Source organism: Carettochelys insculpta, chromosome 30 (assembly GCF_033958435.1).
Source record: "Carettochelys insculpta isolate YL-2023 chromosome 30, ASM3395843v1, whole genome shotgun sequence".
Lineage (NCBI taxonomy): Eukaryota > Metazoa > Chordata > Testudines > Carettochelyidae > Carettochelys > Carettochelys insculpta.
The window spans coordinates 11,764,139-11,786,096 of NC_134166.1; the positions used below are offsets into that span (position 1 = coordinate 11,764,139).

A 21,958-nucleotide genomic window follows, 5' to 3' on the forward strand; every position below is an offset into this window, starting at 1 on the left:
GATAAGGAGGTTTACTACATGGACGGAGACATTGAATGGATTTAAAAAGGATGGAGAGGTGGACTAGATGCATGGGAAGATAATCAATTAGGTATAGGGATTGGTAGATCTGATGCTAGATTGATAGACAGATCAATTAAATAGATTAGGTTATAGGTTAGACAGATTTAGATACACATCAATGCTGTGCTGTTGAATTTTCCACCTCTGTCTCCCTCCCAGTTCTGCCTTGCCCTGAGAACAGCCACTATGAGGCCTGTGCGAACGCCTGCCCAGCCAGCTGCTCTGACCGATTTGCCAACTCCTCCTGCCAGGAGCCCTGTGTAGAGACCTGCCAGTGTAACAATGGTTATGTCCTCAGCGCCGGCCAGTGTGTCCCCGTGGGTAGTTGTGGCTGTGAGTACAACGGCCGCTATTACAAACCCAGTGAGGAGTTCTGGGCTGATGAGAACTGCCGCTCTCAGTGCAGGTGTGACCCCGGCTTGGGCATGGTGCTTTGCCAGGAGAACAGCTGCAAGTCCAGTGAGAGATGCATGGTGGTCAATGGGGTCCGTGGCTGCCAGCCAATCAGCTACTCCACCTGCACAGCCTCCGGGGACCCTCACTACACCACCTTCGATGGGAAAAGGTACGACTTCATGGGCACCTGCATCTACCAGCTGGTTGGGGTCTGCTCCAAGGATCCCACGCTCATCCCGTTCCACATCAAGGTGGAGAATAACAACCGTGGCAGCAAGGCCGTGTCCTACACCAAAGCGGTGACCTTGGACGTCTATGGCAGAAACATCACTGTCAGCCAGCAATATCCCCGCAAGCTCAAGGTAGGCATTGAATGTCTCAGGACTAGTTGGAGACCTGAGAGTAGGAACTCCTGCTCTTGATCAAGTGCCCCTGATTTCTGTCTCTTGTGTAACTGAGTCTTGTGTCCACTGAGCTGGTGGAAGGTGTCTGGGAAGCAAGCGAGTGTCTCTTTGCGAATATGAATGGCAGGGTTTTCTCCTCACAATAAAAGCTGTTATGGCAAGGTGCATTGAGTTAGCTTGGGATCTGGCCCCATTCACTCCGCTTGAACCATGTTCCACTGACAGTAGCTGCAAATCTGGCCCTGTTAACTAACATCCCTAAAAGGTGCCTTCACTAAAGGTATTTGACCCTGATTTCTCTGGCACTCGGTGTCTATACCTTTCTGATAGGGCGGAGTTGGAGTATATTGCATTTACACTGTCAGCGAATGCGAAAGAGTTTAAGTGTAATGGGGAAATCAGATCTTGACCATCCCTGACATGTCTATTCCAGATGGACAGCATCTCTGTGGGTATATCCTTCAATGCTGCTCTCAGCACTAGAGTCCATTCCCCTCCCAGAGCTGGTTAAAAAACCCAAGAGTCCTGGCTCCCAGCCTCCCTGCACAACAAGGTTCCGCTCCCTTTGCCGAGCCACAAATACAATATAGGCATCCTGACTCCCAGCCCACCGTGCTCTAGCCACTAGACAACACTTCTTTCCCAGACCTGGATCACAGTCCTGGATCCCCGTCCCCTGCCCCTTCTTGCAGTGTTCATTGAACATTAAGCTCTGGTCCCACCACATGTGTTCTAGGTGGATGGAGTTCTCATGGACCTGCCCTTTTACCATGAGGACAAGCTACAGGCCTACGTCTCTGGATCCTACATCCTCATCAAGACAGCCTTTGACCTGAGGGTGACCTTTGACTGGAGCAGCCTGGTACGGGTCACGGTGCCCAACACCTATGCCAACGCCCTCTGTGGACTCTGTGGTGACAACAACCAAATTGCCAGTGACGACCTGACCACGAGGGATGGAAAACAGGTGGCCGATGCCGTCCAGTTTGCAGAGAGCTGGAAGGAGGGGGAGGTCCCTGGGTGCATGCCCAGTTGCACCAAGAATTGCTCATTCTGCAGTGAGGCTCAGAAACAACCCTACAAGGGGGATCGGTACTGCGGGGTCCTCACCAGAGGGGACGGGCCATTCCAGGAGTGCCACGGGGTCATCGACCCCGCCCCCTTCTTTGATGACTGCGTCTTCGACACCTGCCAGTACAAGGGTCACCGTGACGCCCTGTGCAGCGCGATCAGTGCCTACGTGACCGCCTGCCAGGCCCGGGGCATCCAGATCGGGCAGTGGAGATCGGCCTCGTTCTGCAGTGAGTGTCGCTAATTGACTCTGCTTTGTGAACTGGCTGATGTGCATGTGCAGCAGCCTCTCTATTGCTCAGAAAGGCTCAGCCGTGTGTCAATGTCCCAATAGCGCTACTATCTTCCACCAGCTTTTCTTCACTGTCACCGAGAGCAAGGGCTACCTCCTTGGCTCTGCTTTAACTTTATGCTGTAGTAATGTTATCCTGCCTCCATGCCAGCTCTTTTCTCCCAGGGGTTGGAAATAATTTGCAAACACTAGTCGTGCTTCCCACCAGGGTACAGGACAATAGAGGCAGAGAGATATAAAGTGATTTGTTCGAAGTCACACGAGAAGCCAGCAAAACAAAAAGCAGTCAAGTAGCACTTTAAAGACTAGCAAAATAGTTTATTAGGTGAGCTTTCGTGGGACAGACCCACTTCTTCAGACCATAGCCAGACCAGAACAGACTCAATATGAGTCTGTTCTGGTGTGGCTATGGTCTGAAGAAGTGGGTCTGTCCCACGAAAGCTCACCTAATAAACAATTTTGCTAGTCTTTAAAGTGCTACTTGACTGCTTTTTGTTTAGATAGTGTATAGACTAGCACGGCTTCCTCTCTGTTACTAAGAAGCCAGCAGCAGAACTCAGGAATCCTGACTGAATCACTGAACAATAGACAGCAACTCACTCCCAAAGTTCTGAAGCCATGTTGCAGCACTTCCCCTGATCTGCAGTTCTGACCACTACATCAGATCCTCCTCCACAAGTCAGAAATAACATCCAGGGGTCCTGACTCCCAGTCTGCGCTGCTCCAGCCCTGCAAACCCCACTGCCCTTCCACATCTGGGTTACAATCCAGGAGACCCAATGACCCGCCCCTGTGCTCTAATCACTAGGCCCTGTTCCCTTCCCACAGCAAGGAATAGAACCCAGGAATCCAGGCTCCCAACCCCACCACGCCCTATTGCATATGATACGAATGCAGAGAGATTTCTTTCCATTTACTTTCACGTTTCTTCCTTCTCTCACCCTCTCTGCACATTTCCTCTTGTCTTCTGCAGGACCCACCTGCCCCCGCAACTCCCACTATGAGCTCTGTGGGAGCGGCTGCCCTGCCACCTGCCACAGCCTCTCGGCGCCGGACGGCTGCGATGCCCCATGCAGTGAAGGGTGTTTCTGTGACGCCGGGTTCCTCTTGAGCGGAGACAAGTGCGTCCCGGTTGCGCAGTGCGGTTGTGTGCACTGGGGCAGGTACTACAGGAAGGGGGAGGAGTTCTACACCAGCGCCTCCTGCCGGGAACGGTGCCGGTGCACAGACAATGGGATCATCAAGTGCCAGAACTCCTCTTGCAGCGCCAACGAGCAGTGCAGGGTGGAGAATGGAGTCCTGGGGTGCCACGCCGTGAGCTATGGCAAATGCGTCGCATCTGGTGACCCCCACTATCTGACCTTTGATGGACGGGCCTTTGATTTCCAGGGCACTTGCACTTACAGCCTAGCCACAGTCTGCAGCAATGACACTGGGCTGGCAAATTTCTCTGTGTTGGTAGAAAACGAGAGCTATGGGAATGGCCAAGTGTCAGTGGCACTGATGGTGATGGTCTCTGTTCATGGTTACACCATCACCATGGAGAGGGGAAGGAAGTGGAAAGTTGCGGTAAGTTCCTCTCTGTGCTTTCATTGTAGCCTGTAGTGATCTCTCTCTCTCTCTCTCTCTGTGCATGTGTGTGAGTAACCAGGACACAATTGCTGAGTCCCCACCTGTGACAGATGCATTTCCTTCTCATTGGCGCAGGTCGATGGGGAATTATACACTCTCCCACTGGCTACTGATGATGGGAAACTTTGGATTAACCAGGAGGGGAACAACATCATTGTCCAATCTGCATCTGGCCTGAAAGTCCTGTACGACACCTCCTATTATGTCCTAGTCTCTGTCCCCAGCTCCTACCAGGGACACACTTGTGGCTTGTGTGGCAACTTCAACGGCAACAAGAACGACGACTTCTTGCTGCCCAGTGGGAACAGTGCCCAGAACGCAGATGAGTTTGGGGCCTCCTGGAAGGTGCCCGTTGATGGCACCACGTGCTCAGATGGCTGCGGTGAGACATGCCCCGTCTGCGATGCAGCCAAGACAGCACCGTACACGGCCGAGAGCTCCTGTGGGCTGATCAGAGCGACATCTGGTCCCTTTAAAGACTGTCACTCGCTGGTCAGCCCCACCGAGTATTACAACCATTGCCTCTACGACATGTGTGCTGCGGGCGGAGCAAGAGAGATCCTCTGCCGGAGCGTCCAGGCCTACGTGGCGGCATGTCAGGCTGCTGGAGGCACAATCAGTGCCTGGAGAACAGCCTCCTTCTGCCGTAAGTTTACAGAACCATCTACAGCCTGCTCTTATCGTCAGCTGTAGTTACAGTTAGCGATACGGTATCACAGTCTCTCCGTTTGTCGGATCCCAGGGTAAAGCAGTCAGGAGAGCCAAGGAATGGGCGGACGGCATGCTGCAGGGGGTGGGGTGGAACACAGCAGCAGTGCCTCTATAGCTGCTGTAGTGCAGACACAACCTCAGGACTACACTGTCTCCTCCAGAGTCAGTGCTGACCCCACACCCCTCACCCTGCAGTGCCCCATAGCAGTGCCAGGAGGTGCTGCACTGCCACATGTCATGTGAATGATTTAGTGCAAGGCATTCTTCCATGCGAGTCAATGCATCCCACATACTCCCTTACTGGGCTAGAGGGAGCTGAACCCCAGACATTACCTAAACCCAGCCTCCAGCAAACAGCCAGAAAATCACTCCACTAGTGATCAAACAAGTCCTAATCCACAAAGTATGAACTATCACTTCAGGACATAATCTTCAGATAAAAGGTTTTTTGTTTTTGTTTTTAACACAAAAATACGTTTTCAGGTTGACAGAAATGTTGGGAGAATTTCGGTCAAATTTGCTGATTGCTTTTGGTCAGGAAAAGCAATTCTGGAAAAACTGAAACCAATTTTTGAATGACTTATTCAAGGTTTTTTAAAGCTAAATAATGCCTTGAAAAGTAAAATAAAAATGCTCTTGTTTCAGTTTCAACTCAGGCTGAGAACAGAAGATCGGTTATGCACCAGAGGTGAATGACTAATGGACTATTTTGATCAGAGGCCAAGCTGAAAAACCCTTCCCCAAAATCTGGTTTGACTGGACCCCAAACCATTTTTTTCCACTGTTTTAAGTGGGAAAACTTGATTCAGATTTATTCTCTTTCTACAACTGAAGGATTTTGCATTAAAAAATTAGCCAAGTTTTTGTTTTAACTCCACCGTTTTGGGGTGGCATTCACTCTTTTGTGTGTGCATTTGTGATTTTGTTTTTAATCAGTCAATTTCTGTTTTGGAAACCCAAACAGGCTTTTTTCCACCTAAAAGCATTTTGTTCAATTTGACTCAAATAAGAACTGCAATTTTTCAGCAAAAATTCTGTCATCAAAATGCTGTGCCAGCTCTATCTCCCACACGGCTCTAATCACTACGTCTGTGGTGTAATCTGTTCTCCATGCCTCTGTCTCCTTCACTTCTGTCTCTCCAGCTTTCACCTGCCCGGCCAACAGCCACTACGAGCCGTGCACTAGATCCTGCGATTTCACATGTGCCGGCTTGTTCTCCCCTGCCCAGTGCACTGCAAGGTGCTTTGAAGGCTGCCAGTGTGAAGCCGGCTACGCGTTCAATGGGGAATCGTGTGTGTCCGTGGAAGGATGCGGCTGCCTGCTTGATGGGCGCTACCTCCAGGTGGGTGCTGGGGTATCAGTTGGCTGTCATCCCCGATGCTGCAATTTTCCATCAGATGCCCTTGTAGCTTTGGGACTGTCCCACCTTCCCAACAGGAATTACAGTGACAATGTGTCTGTGTGCCCTAGAACTGTCCTGCCTTCCATGGCCCCCGTGACTGGTGCTGAATAGGGCATCTAGTCAGGAAAGTGTCCAGACACCTGCCCCGTGTGATCCTCACACATGGAAATGAAATTGTGTGCCATGTGCTGGGTTTTGTCACAGGAGAACCATGGGAACAGATGGAGAATGGGACACGGAGCCCTTCCCTGCTAGGGGGTGCTGGCGCTGATCCAGTTCCAGTGTAGGACACTGGCTGGTTCAGCAGGTGGGGAATTGGGATCAGAAGCCTTTGCCTGCTAGAGGCCCCCAGGTTCAGTGTAGACCCCAGTTACAGGAAGTGGCTGGCTTGGAAGACAGGGAATGGGACTGATGCCTGTCACGTCTAGGAACTTCATTAACTTACCATGTTCCATCTTCAGCCCAGTCAGGAAGTATTTCAGGAAACATAAAGTCAACCTGGGGAACTTGTTGCCGGGGCTGTTGTGGCAGCCAAAACTGTAACTGGGTTAAAAAAAATTAGATAAGTTCCAGCAGGACAGGGCATTAGTGGCTATAAGCCAAGGGTGTCAGGATCCAATCCCTGCTCGGGGTACCCCTAACTCACTGGCTGCCAGAACCTGGGTAGGTGTGGCAGGGGATGGATCTCTCACTAATTGCCCTGTTCTGTTCATTGTCTCTCAAGCTTTGGGCCCCAGTACTGTCAGACAGGATTTCAGGCTGGATGGACCATGTATGGTCATTCTGATGTCTTCAATGGAGTTCAGTGGTTCTTTCAGCTTAGGATGGCTGGCCAAACTGGTGGGAGAGGCGAAAGTTTGGGGTGGACCCCAGGTGCTGTTTACACTCTGGCTAGTTGTTATGTATTGGGTTGTCGTAGTGATAGATGTGATTGTTTTCACAGTAACTGTGTGCAGGGTCAGCCCATTTTCGTTGATTCTAGCTTGGAGCGTGACAAGGAATACTTGGATAAGCAGCTCTCTGCGTTCAAGTGATTTCCTCCTAAGCTTGGTGACTCCAAATAATATAACAAAGTGGTGATGGGGGATGGGAATTCCTGTGTTGCCTCCGAGGATAGGAAGTCAATGGAAGCAAAGGACTCTTGTTCTGAAGGGGTGGTGAGAACCGAGTGTTACACTGATGGTGCAAACTGAAATTGAAACCAGCAGCTGCTTTTTTCCTGAGGGAAGCCCTGAGGCTGGGAGATCAAAAAAAAGCCAAAAAAACCAAAAGCCATGTCTACACTTAGGAGGCTTCTGAGACGTTCTGAGGTGGCAGAGAGAAATGGCATGTATTTTGAGCATTTTGTTATTGCAAGTATCAGAGGGGTAGCTGTGTTAATCTGGATCTGCAAAAGCAACGAGGGGTCCTGTGGCACCTTATAGACTAACAGAAATGTACGAGCATAAGCTTTCGTGGGCAAAGACCCACTTCGTCAGACCCTGCAGGTCTGCATCTGACGAAGTGGGTCTTTGCCCACAAAAGCTTATGCTCATACATTGGTGTTAGTCTACAAGGTGCCACAGGACCCCTCGTTGTTTTTGTTACTGCCAAATGACATTAAGGAAGAGCAGAAGGTGCTAATGTTCTTAAGTGGTCTAGGGACAAAGATCTCCTCTCTGCTACATGGTTTACTGCACCCTGTTAAGCCAGAGACTAAACCTTAGAGTGACATTGTGAAAATCCTGGGGTCATGTTATGCTCTCAAACCACTGGGCAGAGCAGAAAGGAGATCGAAGGAAAGCAAAACAGTTGTACAATTCGTAGCCACTCTGAAAAAGCTGGCGGAAGTCTGGATGTAAGCGGATGTTAAATGAAGCCATACGTGACAGGTTAGTGCATGACCTGCAGAGCTAGACGGAAGCACCTACTAACAGAGCCCCAGCTCACCCTACAAAAGGTGGTTGAAGCTGCGGGCTCCATGGAACGGGCCATACAACAGGTGCAATACCTCAGTGCACCGCTAGGGTGCATAAGATATCCCAAGAACCTGCTCCCAAAACAGTGGGAAGCCAGGAATGTTATTACCGTGTCCCAGTGGCAGAGATCAGCACCAGGGAGGACACAGCAATTTGGATGGGATTTTGCAGTGTGGCTGCTCACACCTGGGCTGGGCTACCTGTGCAGAAGAAAGATCTGAGACGACTCAGGGTTGTACATCCAGCACCCAGCCAGGCCTTGGCAGGCTGCTGTAATTTAAATGACCAAAGGGAGCTTTGAGTTGATCCCACCCTGGGACTTTTCTCACCCTGCTTTCCTGTAACACCGTTGTTTGGGGATTCCTCTGCAGGCCGGGGAGAGCATCATCTCCAGCACTTGCTCCGAGAAATGCACCTGCCAGGCCTCAGGCGGGCTCAGCTGTGAGCCGCACAGCTGCCCCGCCAAAGAGATCTGTGCGCTCCAGCGCGGGGTGCGTGGCTGCGTGAAGCAGGACGGCCAGTGCACCCTGCTCCCCGGAGGCCGGCTCACCTCCTTCGACGGCGCCTCTGGCGGAGATCTCCCCGTTGGAGCTTATGAACTGGCTTCTCTCTGCAACGACAGCGCCTCCTCCTGGTTCAGGCTGGTGGTAGAAGTCAGGGCGTGCACCGATGACGGACTCATGGCTGGGACGACCGCCTACATTTTCTTCCAAGATGCTTTCATAGCTGTGAAAAAGAACAAAGAGACCTGGGTAAGAGAGGGCCAGGTCAGAACAGCCTCAGGCAAAGGGGCAGGGAGCTCCATTCAGCTGCCCCTGAAATGGCGAAAAGCCTAGAAATTACAATAATGTTGACCCCCATAACGGAGGCCAATGTGGGCAGCTCGAGGACTGGTTTATTCAACCTCACAGATCCCCTCTGTTGACAGGACCTGGTGTACAGGCTCTGGGAGGTGGCAAGAGTCGTGGATGTACAATTATACAATAGCAAAACTGAATTAGAGTCCAGGAGTCCTGACTTCCCCCTGTTCTAAGCCCCGAGAGCCCAGTCCTCTCCCAGAGCTGGGGAGGCAACCCGGGAGTCCCGACTCCCTTCACCCCACCACTCCCCCTGGTGTGCCTCCCCTCTAAGATTTGCTCTAGGAGGTGTCTCTGTGATCCAGGAGGTTCCCCGGGAGAGATCCCTACTTGAACTGGAGGACATTGACTTGGGGGAATGCCCTGCCCATTGAGGGAGAGACCCCCATTGCAGGGGCCCCTGTCCATGTGGGGAGATATCCTTCCTCCTTCATAGGGGTCCCATCCACAGGGAGAGAGATCACCCCTCCCCCCGGGCAGAGGAGGGCTGCGTCTACACGTGCACGCTACTTCGAAGTAGCGGCAGTAACTTCGAAATAGCGCCCGTCACATCTACACGTGTTGGGCGCTATTTCGAAGTTGAAATCGACGTTAGGCGGCGAGACGTCGAAGTCGCTAACCCCATGAGCGGATGGGAATAGCGCCCTACTTCGACGTTCAACATCGAAGTAGGGACGTGTAGACGATCCGCGTCCCGCAACATCGAAATAGCGGGGTCCTCCATGGCGGCCATCAGCTGGGGGGTTGAGAGATACTCTCTCTCCAGCCCTTGCGGGGCTCTGTGGTCACCGTGGGCAGCAGCCCTTAGCCCAGGGCTTCTGGCTGCTGCTGCTGCAGCTGGGGGTCCGTGCTGCATATACAGGGTCTGCAACTAGTTGTTGGCTCTGTGTATCTTGCACTGTTTAATGAAAGTGTGTCTGGGAGGGGCCCTTTAAGGGAGCGACTTGCTGTTGAGTCCGCCCCGTGACCCTGTCTGCAGCTGTGCCTGGCTCCCTTATTTCGATGTGTGCTACTTTGGCGTGTAGACGTTCCCTCGCTGTGCCTATTTCGATGTTGGGCTGAGCAACGTCGAAGTTGAACATCGACGTTGCCAGCCCTGGAGGACGTGTAGACGTTATTCATCGAAATAGCCTATTTCGATGTCGCAACATCGAAATAAGCTATTTCGAAGTTGGGTGCACGTGTAGACGTAGCCGAGATGTCAGAACTTGATAACCTGAATGGCTGCATGCAGCACTCTTGGAGGTGTGTTCGTCCCAGGGTACTAGAGAAGTACAGTGGGTGAGGGACACCATGTATTGGGCCAGCATCTGTTGGAGGAAAGGATCAGCCTGTGAGCAAAGCAGCTCTGAAGCTCTCCTCCGACCCGTGTCCATGTGCTGCAGGTGAATGGGCGCTCGGTGCGGCTCCCGGCAAAGGTCTCCGCTGCCGTGTCTGTGCGTGAATCTCAGGGCGGTGTGGCCGTTGTCCAGGCCTCGGGGATGCAGGTTCTGTTCCGCCCCAGCGGGGAGGTGATGGTGCGGGTCAGCGCGAGCCTGGCTGACAAGCTGTGTGCGTCCTGCGGGAATTTCAACGGTGACATCTCTGACGACCTGCAGCTGCCCGGTGGGCGAGTCGTGGGGAACATCACAGAAGTTGTTGCTGCCTGGAAGGCCAGAGACTTCTCTGGGTGGTGAGTGGCTCTGCAGGGCTGCCCATCTGTTGACTTTTGTATGATTGCCTATAGCGTGGTGAGCAAGATTGAGCCTGCGGGCCAGATGTGGCCCACCAAGCGTTTTAATCTGACCTGCCCCTGCACACAGAGCAGTGCCTCTCAAAGTGCAGCACAATCTCTCTGATCCCGTTGGCCGTTTTCAGACCAGTAGGAACCAAGAGCTTTTGCTAGGGCAGGGTGCATCATGGGAAAACTTATCTGCCCCACTGAGAGCCTCATGGAATGGTCTAAGGCTGCTAGCAAGCCTGAAAGCTTACCTGAGAGTGCGGCTGGCTGGGAATCGCTTAGGTAAGCGCCCTCTGGCCAGAGTCTGCATCTAACACCACCACCCCACAGCACCCCAACTCCCTCACACATCTGGCACCCCCCCACATACAACTCCCCCAGGTCAGAAGCCTCTCCTGCACCCATACCCTCTACCAGACCGTACACCCTAATCCCCTGCCCCAGGTCACAACCCCCTCCTTCACTCAAACTCCCTCTCAAACCCCACACTCTCTCAAGCACCCAGTTCCCTACCCCCCAGTTCCCTTCCACACACAACCTCTTTCCCAGACTATTCACCCCCTCCATAGAAAGATGCAGCCCTTTACCTCTTGCCAAAATCTTGGTGTGGCCCCCCATCAAAAATTATTGCCCACCCCCGGTCTACAGGTTCTGTATGGGAAGGAGACTTCTGAAAGCAGAGGGCTCCTTAATCTACCAACAAAGACAGAGCAGGCCCCAGTATGTGGAAGATGCCATTCAAAGGTTCAAGTGACTAATCAACAGAGAGGATAATTAACGATGGGAGCAACTGACTAAGGGGCATGGTGGATTCTCTGTCGCTACCTTGTCTTTATAGCACACCATCTAAGAGACACACTGCAATCCAGCCACTAGCTACTGACCGTGAAAGCATCTCCTTCCATTGCAGCATAGTATAGTTTCCGCACTACAGGAAAGAGTGGTTGAAATTCTTTGCCTGTGCTGGGCAGAAAGTCAGATTACGTGACCTCATGCTCCCTTTGGAACTTAACATCGATGAATTAATTGCAAAGGATTCTTTCTGAGATCTCGTCCCAGTCCGAAAGGAGGCTGACTAACTCCTCTCCTATTTTTGTCTTCTAGTGACTTGTAAACAAAATCCTGGCTGCTGAAGCATCTTCTCTCCCTGGAGAGGATTTCCTGCATCCTCTAGGGTATTTAGTGAGAAAAGACTGTATGCTCTTGGTTAATAAAAAGAAACAAAACTGCAGACATGATTGTGAACCAATAAACTCAGTTTTGCACGTTATGTCCAGTGATTTTTTTATAGCAACCTGCTTCTATCTTAGTGTAATTTCCTGACTTGGTGGAAGAGCACAAAACAATCTTTTTGTTCTGTGTCTGCCCAGTACCTAGCACAATGGAATCCCAGGTGGTCCCAGGTGCAACCAAAATACAAAAAATTAACAGTACAAAATACGAAGAACTAACCATTATAATACATCCAGCTGGTAAAACTTATGGGTGAGGATGAAGCTTTAGATGAAGAGGTAGAAAAGTTTGTTTGTTTGTTTTTTTCAAATAGACTATCGGAATTTGTATTCCCCCTGGTATTTGGTGTATTTGTGTAAGAAACCTAGTTGCTGTCTTGGCCTCAATTGGGTTAGGTAACCGAAGTGCAGACATTAACACGCTGGCTGCATCTTTGGGGCAGAATTGGAGAGACTTCAGCAAAGAGCTACAAGTATGTCTGAAGACATACAGGGCCAGTAGAGCAAGATTTATGAAGCTTAATCTTCATCAAAGAGAAAGTTAAGAGACTATTTTACCTCTCTGTTTGGCACAGATGAAGCCACAGTTGGAAGAAAGTCCTCACTTCCATAGTCTACAGTTCGAGAAGGATGTTGATAGACTGGGGAGGGTTCAGAAGGGACATACACGAACGATTAAAGGAATAGAAAACACACTTTTATTACAGGAGACTCTTGCAGCTGTCTGTTTAGTAGAACAAAGAGAAGATTAAAAGGAGACTTGATCCCAGTCTATGTCCACCTATGTGGCAAACATTATATATTTAAGTCTTCATTCTAGCAGCAAAAGGTACAACATGCTCCAAGGCCAAGAAGTGGAAGGTAGCCAATTTCAAAGTAGAAATAAGGTGTAAAGTTTTAACAGTGAAAGTAATCAGCCATTGGATGGATTTTCCACCACCGATAACTTTTACAATCAAGATTGTTGTTTTTCTAACAGATCCGCTTTAGGGATTATTTTGGGAAAGATCTCGGGGTTGTTACAGAGCCAATCAAACAACATGATCATAATGGCTCACAATTGATGATTCTGAAGCCAGTTGTGAAGAGCTACGAAGGGATCTGACACAACTGGGTGTCTTTGCAACAAAATGGCAGATGAATTCAATGCTGACAAACACAAAATAATACACACTGGAAAACACAATCCCAACTTTACAAAAAAGATGTTGGCATCTAAATTAGCTATTACTGTTAAAGACAGAGATCTTGGAGTCATGGGGAAGCGTTCTCTGAAAACGGACACAGTGTGCCATGGCAGTTAAACAAGCTACAGGACATCTACACTTACTGGGAGATCAACCCAGTCCAGGTTTAATCTGCCAGGGATCGATTTTGTGCACCTAGTGGGGTCAGTCGGTCATAGATATGTCGATCCTAGATATGTCGATTCCAGCTATGCAATTGCCGTAACTAAAGTTACATATCACAGAATGACTTTAAGGTCAAGTATAGACCTGCCCTAACAGAATATTGAGGATCATTGGGAAGGAGGTAGATGATAAGACAGAAAAATATCATATTGTCCCTATGTAAGTCCAGGGTAGGGCCACATTTTGAATATGGAGTACAGATCTGGTTGCCCCAACGCAGAAACACTTTGGAATTGAAAAAACTACAGAAAAGGGCAAGAAAAATTATTAGGGGTATGGAACAGCTTCAATATGAACAGAGATTCATAAAACGGGGGCATTCCAGCCTGAAAAAGAGATGACTAAGGAGAGCTATGACAGAGATCTATAAAATCATGACTCATTTGGAGAATGTAATTAAGAAAGTGCCGTTGAGTCCTTCTCATAACACAAGAACTAGGAGTCACCTGATGAAATAACAGATTCAAAAACAAAAAACCTAACACACACCACAACACATTGTCTGGCTGTTGTGTTGCGAGGAGATGCTGCGAAGAACTAGATAAATTCATGCAGAGTAGACCCATCAATGGCTATGAGCCAAGAGGGTTAGCATCCCAACCCCATACTCCAGATAGATCTGTAAACTTTGTGACTGTCAGAAGGTGGGAGTAGATAGCAGGGTGGATCACTTAGCGACTGCCTGTTCTACTCCTTCCCTCTGAAGCATCTGGCATTGGCCACAGTGTGAAGGCGGGATACAGGGCCAGATGGATCCATTATGGCTGTTCTTATGTCCCAAGCAATAAAAAATAAATTCACGGGCTAAGTTCTACACACTAAGCGGGATTTGAATCGAGCCATGTCTCACCCTGACAGATGGTACTAGCAGGTGATGGTTTCTCAATACACAGGCTGAGGCAACCTTCCAGCCTCAGACCAAGCCTCTCCAGTTCAAAGTCTTTATTTTCCAGATGGGCTTTCAAGTGTTGAGATGGGTGGGGTGGACAGAGGCTAACTGACGATGTCACCATCTCTCTTTTCAAACCTTCCTCCAGCTGCTAAAAAGATCCTTGCTGTGGCCTGGGGGATCAGACAGTCCCCATTGGTCAAGCCAGGGGTTAGCCATCTTTCGGCGGCGGAGGGCCGAAATTTGACCTTCTGACCTCTACACAGGGTCCAAGTGCCAGTGATACTTTTTAAAGTCCCTAATTGCCCTGCTTACAACAGGGCCATTCATACAGAGCTTTACCAGGTGGGGAATTTCACCAAACCTTCTGAGGAGGCGGGTTCTGTGCGCTAGGCCAGGAGCAAACCCAATATGGAGCAGTTCACTGACTGGGCCACGGATGGGTCTGTGGCCAGTAACGTGTCACCCTGCCCTGGCTGGGGCAGAGCAGGGACCCCTTTCTCACCCTCTGAGAGCTGCAGCCTGCGACAGCCAGCTCCGCCCTCATCCCCAGCTAGGGGTGAAAACCTTTCATTTTGGCCACTGCTCACTGGCCCTGAAGACTGTCAATCTCAGGGTCCTTCTTTGCCATCAGCCCCACCCCTTTCTCCTGGTACCCAGAGCCACGCAACTACATCCCCAAAGGGTCAGTAAGGGGCCAGCAGCTCCCTGCCGCTAGCAGCCAAGGCCCCACCAGGAGGGGTTTTCCCGCCTCTCTGCAGGGAGGCAGAGCGCAGGCCCAGCTGGAGCAGGAGGGACGGAGATGAGGCGGGCTGGGAAGCAGCTAGGGGCTCTCTCCCCGGGGGCTGACCCAGGAGCTCAGAGGGAGGCAGCACCGAATGGACTGGGCTTCAACCTTCAGTCCCCTGGGCTGCCCTGAGCCTGCTCAGCTTCTGCAGCCCAGCAGTCACTCAGGAGTGCTGGTGCAAAGGCTGCTGGTGCCCCCATCAATGCTCCCTGGGCGTCTCGCTCCCTGAAGGGCCCACACCCCATTTCCTGGGAGTCTGGCATGGCTGGGTTCACTGTAGGGGCTGCGGAGAGAGACGGGGCACACGGGTGCCACACAGCCAGACTCAGAGCCTGGCCTCATCTCTGCTGGGGCAAGGCCTGTCTCTGGCTCGGTGTGTGTGCAGCACCCAGCACTCCGAGGCCCTGATCTCTGCTGGGGCAGGGCCTGTCTCTGGCTCGGTGTGTGTGCAGCACCCAGCACTCCGAGGCCCTGATCTCTGCTGGGGCAGGGCCTGTCTCTGGCTCGGTGTCCGTGCAGCACCCAGCACTCCGGGGCCCTGATCTCTGCTGGGGCAGGGCCTGTCTCTGGCTCGGTGTGTGTGCAGCACCCAGCACTCCGGGGCCCTGATCTCTGCTGGGGCAGGGCCTGTCTCTGGCTGCGTGTAGGCAGCGCCTAGAACAAGTAAGCCCTTATCTCAGCAGCCCTCCTGCACAGAGGCTGCCCATCTCCCTCTGAGCTGCCTGTTCAACACCCTCTTTCGCCAGCCACTCACGCCGTCACGCCTGGCCTTAGAGCAAGGCGTTTGCCTTGGGCACCGCGCCTTCAGGGCCCTACACGCCAATGGACATCCACTGCTCAACAGCCAAGCCCCAGAGACCATGTGCTGACTTGGGCCCCACCAGGCCAGCTCTGTCAGCCCTCCCCATCTCAGAGCTGCCCCAGAGTGTGGCCAGGAAGGGTTCCAGTCCTGCTGGGAGTCCCTCACTCTCCTCCACATGGGCCCCTGTGCCCTGTCCTCCACCACCGCCCTGCAGAGCAGGCTCCTCAAAAGGGCTGCCTGAGGCTGGGCCGGGGAGCTTGAGTGGGTGGAGAAAGAGGCTGTTGGACAGGCCGCTCAGGGGGAGGTTGGAGGGTTCTGTGCAGGAAGGCGGCTGGGGTCAGGGCCTACTTGTGCCAGACATGGCTCAGAGACGGGCCCTGCCCCACCGGAGATCAGGGCCCCATTGTCCTGGGCATTGCACAAACCAGAGGCCTGAAGCCTACGGCCTCAGGAGCCACCTCTTCAGGGCTGGGCGACAGGCCCTCCCCACTCCCCTGCCCTTGGTAACTGGACTTTTAGCAGTGGCTCAGTACCTCTGAATGGACACAGCCAGGCCCCTTTTTTGACGGGCCTTTCTCAGCTGGGGCAGGGCTTGGCTCTGGTTGTGTGTCTGGCAAAGTGGGGCCATGATCTCAGCTGGGGGAAGGCCTGTCTCACCCTGTGTGCCTGGGCAGTGCTCTGCTACTATCTCCTTAGGCCTGCAAGTGCTGCCACAATGTCGGCAGTTTAAAACCTGGACGCAGCAGGGAGTAAATCCTTTGGTACGGCTCAGAGGAGGGACCCTATGACCTTGTTTATACAACGGATCCTGCCATTAGAGGACTGTTCTGCTCAGTGATGTGCATAGCAACACACAGGACAGCATAGAGTAGCAGTTTCGAGTCCTAGTCAGTGTGTATCCACTAGGTCACACTGCCTCCGAGACACAGTGGGAATAGTATTTCCACTGGTCCACCAGGGAAGCTGAGTCAAACAGAGATTTATATCTGGGGCAGATATGGGAATAAAGCCCAGAGCCGAACCATCTTCGTCTATATGCACAAACCCGTGATTCCTCTAGACAGCCCTTCAGGGCTACAAGAAGAGGTGCATTCTCTGTACTCTTGTCTTTTGTCTTTATGTCACTGTTTGCCACTTCTGTATTTTTTATTTTCTTGTCCCTATTTTTAATTTTCACTTTCCCACATTGCCATCGTTTGTTTTTCTGCTGGTTTAAAATCTATTACTATTATTTCTGGGATTCGGCTTTTCCCTGGGCACAGCATCTGTTCTCACTCCCTCCAAGCAAACAAGCTCTGGACAGTCTTGGCGTTGGGCCACCCTGACAATAAACCACACCCAGTTTTCCCTGCAGCTGCGAGGGGAATCCTGGCTGATCCCCTGAGCAAATTCCAGAAAACCTGAATGGCTTCTTAGCAAATTCTTTGTTCGGTTTCCTGGCCACTAAACTAGTCACTTGTTTTGGATCTAAGAAACTGGGCAGCTATCTGTGTGCATCTGCAATTCGCAAGCTCAGCCAGCACTGGGCTGGTTGACTCTGTCTTCGCCCTGACACCCAATAAATGAGGGAATCAAGATGGGTGAGGTAATATCTTTTACTGGACCCACTGCTGCTGGGGAAAGAGAAAAGCTTCCCTACACCTGAAGAAGAGCTGCGTATAAACTCGCTAGCTTATCTCGTGCACCAACAGAAGATGGTCCAATAATAGATATTCCCTCACCCTCCTCGTCTCTAATATTCTGGACCAACAGGGCTTCAACAACACTGCCAACCCACTAAATAACAGCCTCTGCAAGAGGCCTATTAATGATCAAATTGGAGGGAGTGGCCTGTTATTTGGAAATCCAGAAGAAAGTGAACAAACCCATTTCTCTCCCCCACCTGCCAGTGAATGGCCAAACATGAGTCAGTCAAAGCCAGACTATTACTTTCACTTCCCATTTGGGTCCAGCCAGTCAGTGATGGCGAAACTCCAGTCCCAATGGAGCCATGGAGCCTTCCCCAGGCAGTACATCATCACAAGGATTTGGCACTTGGTCCCTATATAAAGGGAGGAAGCAGAAGCAGAACAACAGAGAGAGGGAGAGGGACACAGTGGGCATCTCCCTCTGCTGCTCCCTCTTTGCTAGGATAAGTTGAAGGGGCTGGAGGTAAGTGCACCAGCGGGCTCTTGTTCTGGCTTAGCAGCTGCTACTGTTGGTTGAGAGGCTGACTGTAATTATCTCTCCAGCTGGGGGTCCTGCTGCTGATCTTGAGTCAGAAAGTTCCAGGAGAAGGGTCCTCAACCTTCACAAACAGGCCTGCCTAGAGAGACCGTTCCCTCCTGGTGCCAGGTCATGAGAGACTGGCTTGTGTCCTGGACTGTGAGGCAGACGACCCTGCCCAGCTTAACCACGGGGTGCAAGGGGAGGGGGCTGGACTAAACTGCCTAGGGAGGTTGTGCAATCTCCATCACTGGAGATATTTAAGAGCACTTTAGATAGACATCTGTCAGGGATGGTCTAGTACCTGGTCCTGCCATGAGGGCAGGGGACTGGACTCGATGACCCCTCAGGGTCCCTCCCAGTCCTAGTTTTCTATGATTATCAACAGACCTGTCCAAACCTTAGGCAAGTCCGTGAAGTGCTTTGCTTGGATGGCGTCATGGGGCAGTACGTTCCACGAGCTGATTGTGCCTTAGGGGGGAAATTCTCCTTAAATCGCTTTTGAATTGATCCCCTTTTTCAGTTTATTTGCTGTCCACTGGTTTGGACAGAGGCGGAGGGCTGGACCCCCAGCCTGGGATGCTGGACACCTGGGTTCTCATTTGCGCTGTGCTGCTAGTTGGCCAGAGAACATCATGTCCTCTGTGTGTGCCTCACTTTCTCTGCAGGGCAAGCAGAGATAATGGTTGTCTTTCTAAAGTGCTCTGAGTGCCACATGCAAAGAACTAGATATGATGCTCCCTAAAGGGGGTGCCAGTGGTTAGGGCTCTGAGGTGCAATGGCTTCAAGTCCTTGCTCTGCCATAAAGAAGAAGAAGTCCTGTGGCATCTTATAGACTAACAGATATTTTGGAGCATAAGCTTTTGTAGGCAAAGACCCACTTCGTCAGATGCAACTCTGCCAGAGAGTTCCTGGGAGGCCTGGAGCCACCAGCTCTTACCTGTACCCTCATGGTAAGCACCATGAAGACTGTGAAGCACTTTGGTGATGGAAGGCCACATAAAATCTAAGTTAACATCTAGTGCTGTTCACTACTTGATCTCAAAGTGCTTCACAAAGGATGGCAGTACCATTCTCTCCTTGTACACATGGGGAAACTGAGGCAGGTCCTGATGAACCCAAAGCCTTTTGACCGGGGCAGGAGTAGAACATCAGACCCCCATCCTCTAGCCTGGCTAGCCATCAGGCAGCATTGGCTTTGTAACTTGCAGTTAAGTCTGCGAAAAAACAGACCCTGGGTGGACACTTCGTCTCAGCCGTAGGAACTGCAGCTGGGAATTTTGTCTTGGGGCTGTTTCTGTGCAGCACGCCGCATGCTCTCTATTAATTCCAGATGTGTCTTCCAGACGCTGAACAGTGAGCTCAGCCATGGGGCTCAGAAAGGCCAAGCTGCTCCTGTGGGCCAGGATGGTCATGCTCTGGGGTGAGTGATCCAGAGAGGCGTCTCTCTCTCTTTCTTTGCAGCATGAGAAGCTCATCATTATGGGTGGCCCAGAGGGGTTTGGGACAATGTAGGTCCCATTCCCATTCCCAGATGTGGATAGAAACCAGGAATCCTGTCTGGGTCTTTATACCGTAGGGAGCAGGATGGGAGGCTCAGCAGGGGGCGCTGTGCTACAGGGAGCAGGGACGGGGGCTCAGCAGGGGGCGCTGTGCTGCAGGGAGCCAGGACGGGGGCTCAGTAGGGGGCGCTGTGCTGCAGGGAGCAGGGACGGGGGCTCAGCAGGGGGCGCTGTGCTGCAGCGACAGGGGGCTGAGCAGGGGCCGCTGTGCTGCAAGGAGCAGGGACGGGGGCTGAGCAGGGGCCGCTGTGCTGCAGGGAGCAGGGACGGGGGCTCAGCAGGGGGCGCTGTGCTGCAGGGAGCAGGGACGGGGGCTCAGCAGGGGGCGCTGTGCTGCAGGGAGTCGGGTGGTGGGCTCAGGAAGGGATGTCAGACTGCAAGAAGTGTAGGGAGAAGCTAAATGGTTCCTGTGCTCCAGGGAGTGCAGAGGAGCTCAGTGGAGAGCACCATGCTGCGGGGAGCTGGGGGTGCTCTGTAGGGGTCATTGTGCTTCACGGAGCAGGGTGCAGCGATCTATTTGGGGTTTTTCTTCCCTTGCCATCCAGGCTGATCCAAGCACAGCTGGGCACGAATCCCAGCTCATATGAGCCCCTGCCTAGGGTCTTGACCACAAGAGCATTGTTCTTCTTTTGTCTTAAAACTCAGCAATAACAATCAGCACAAGCCCACAGATCCCTACGGGCTGCTCTTAATGTTTCCGCGTTGGCCATGACACTCTTTATAAACCATGCAGCACCCCAGGGGTATTCAGTGCAGCTGGCACCTCCACCTTCTGCTTTGCAATGAGGAGACAAGATACCTGACAGTGGTTACACCACTGGTTCATCTGACAACCCACCTTGATGAATGGTGGCCTACTGACTGCTGCCTGTGTTCTCCCATCTGTAATCCACTGTGATCACTTGGCTTAGCTTTAGTTCATAACCTCATCTTTTTGTTCTGTTTGCACAGTGCCTAGCGCCACGTAATCATGGTCTGGGATCAGTAATATGACATCTCTAACAACAAGTGTCTTCTCCTTCCACCTGTCTCTCCAGGCATGTCTAACCTTCCTCTCAGTGTACTATCTGGGGACATTCCAGCAGCTCCCCCTCCAAGCCTTCTCGGAAAAGATTTCATCACAGCCTTCATGCAGAATGGCTTACAACAAGCATTCAAGAGTGAGTTCCGGCTACTCATCACAGGCTACGCCCCAACCACGTCGATCACCATCTCCATGAGGAATCCAGGCCTCCGGGTGTCTGTCCAAGCAACTGGTGGCCAGACTGTATTGGTGACGATCCCACCCCAGGCTGAGATGTCAGGGGCCAAAATCTTTGACAACACCGTTTTTATCCAGGCTGACAGTGACATCTCTATCCTTGCTCTCAACTCCAAACCCAACTCAGTTGACACCACACCTGTCTACCCGGTGCAAAGCTTGGGAACTGAGTATTACGTCATCACACCGACCGTGGGCACAGACCGCTATGGAGAGTTTGCCATTGTGGCCTGGGAGGGCCCCACCACAGTGGACATCCACTTGAAAGGAGCTGTCATTTTCCAAGGAAAGACACACCTTAGAGGGACCAAGCTCACCATCAAGCTGGAGGCAAGGCAGGCTGCCCAACTGCAGAGCCCGGTGGATGTATCCGGCACCAGAATTGTTTCTGAGAGGCCTGTGGCTGTCTACGTTGGACATACCTGTGTGACAAGATTTACCCAGTGTGACCACGTGTCTGAGCAGCTGCTGCCTGTCTCCAGCTGGGGGACCACCTTCATTGTGCCCCCACTGTCCTCAGAGATGCAGTATGATATCGTCTATGTCTCCACCTCCCAAGCAACTCATGTGGAAATTCAGGCTGGATTAAGCAAAAGCAGCAGAGAACTGACAGCTGGGAAGGCTATGCTGTATGGAATCCCTGGCTCCACGGCCTTGCACTTCTCTGCTAACAGTGGGGTCCAGCTCATGTTCTTCTGCAATGGCGGGACCAAAAGAAACATCCAGTATGACCCATTCTTCATGGCCATCCCAGCCATCTCGAGCTACTGCCAGTCCTACTACATCTATGGGCTCGACGACTTTGAGAACTACGCGCTGATCATTGCCAAGACATCGGAGTCTGCCGGGATCACCATTGATAAGAGACCTGTGCAAAACATCCTGTGGAAGCCAGTTCCAGGCACAGAATACTCTTGGGCTGAATACCACCTTGGCAAAGGGTTCCAGGTCCATAATGTAGAGCATGCCAGCTCCCCCTTCGGCCTGCTGAGTGTTGGGATTGGAAACCAAAAGGCCTACGGTTCCCCAGCCATTTGTGCCAGCAGTGAGTACGGTGGTGTGAATTTTCTCCAGGAGTGAAATCCTTGAACAGCTTCCCTAGGGAAGCAGTAGGGGAAAAAAACCCTAACCTGTTTTAAGACTGAACTTGAGTAAGTTGATGGAGGGCAGATGAGACCATCTACAATGGCATGTGGGCCATTGGCAGCTGCTGTTAGCAAAGATCTCTGACAGCCAGTGATGGGACACTCAGTAGGGAGGTAGCCGAGTTAGTCTGGATCTTCAAAAACAACAAGAAGTCC

At 51.8% G+C, this 21,958-nt stretch overlaps 2 protein-coding genes across 4 annotated transcripts in view; both read left to right on the forward strand.

The window, feature by feature from the left end:
• The window catches only part of FCGBP (Fc gamma binding protein), a 56,258-nt gene extending 44,513 nt beyond the window's left edge, over positions 1-11,745 (forward strand). Inside the window, exons 30-37 of the mRNA XM_074981446.1 lie at positions 223-821; positions 1,600-2,164; positions 3,200-3,795; positions 3,934-4,504; positions 5,713-5,912; positions 8,302-8,682; positions 10,173-10,459; positions 11,612-11,745. Coding sequence (XP_074837547.1) covers positions 223-821; positions 1,600-2,164; positions 3,200-3,795; positions 3,934-4,504; positions 5,713-5,912; positions 8,302-8,682; positions 10,173-10,459; positions 11,612-11,621 — 3,209 coding nt within the window. The 3' untranslated portion in view covers positions 11,622-11,745. The remainder of the gene's footprint in view (positions 1-222; positions 822-1,599; positions 2,165-3,199; positions 3,796-3,933; positions 4,505-5,712; positions 5,913-8,301; positions 8,683-10,172; positions 10,460-11,611) is intronic.
• A 5,973-nt stretch (positions 11,746-17,718) lies between these two features.
• The window catches only part of LOC142003948 (IgGFc-binding protein-like), a 40,073-nt gene continuing 35,833 nt past the window's right edge, over positions 17,719-21,958 (forward strand). For 2 of the 3 annotated variants that reach the window (XM_074981341.1, XM_074981339.1), the window contains exons 1-3: positions 17,719-17,780; positions 19,181-19,257; positions 20,434-21,702. In XM_074981341.1, coding sequence (XP_074837442.1) covers positions 19,203-19,257; positions 20,434-21,702 — 1,324 coding nt within the window. In that variant the 5' untranslated portion in view covers positions 17,719-17,780; positions 19,181-19,202. Of the gene's footprint in view, positions 17,781-18,732; positions 18,788-19,180; positions 19,258-20,433; positions 21,703-21,958 lie in introns of those variants that run through there. The other variant, XM_074981340.1, reaches the window with a different exon arrangement.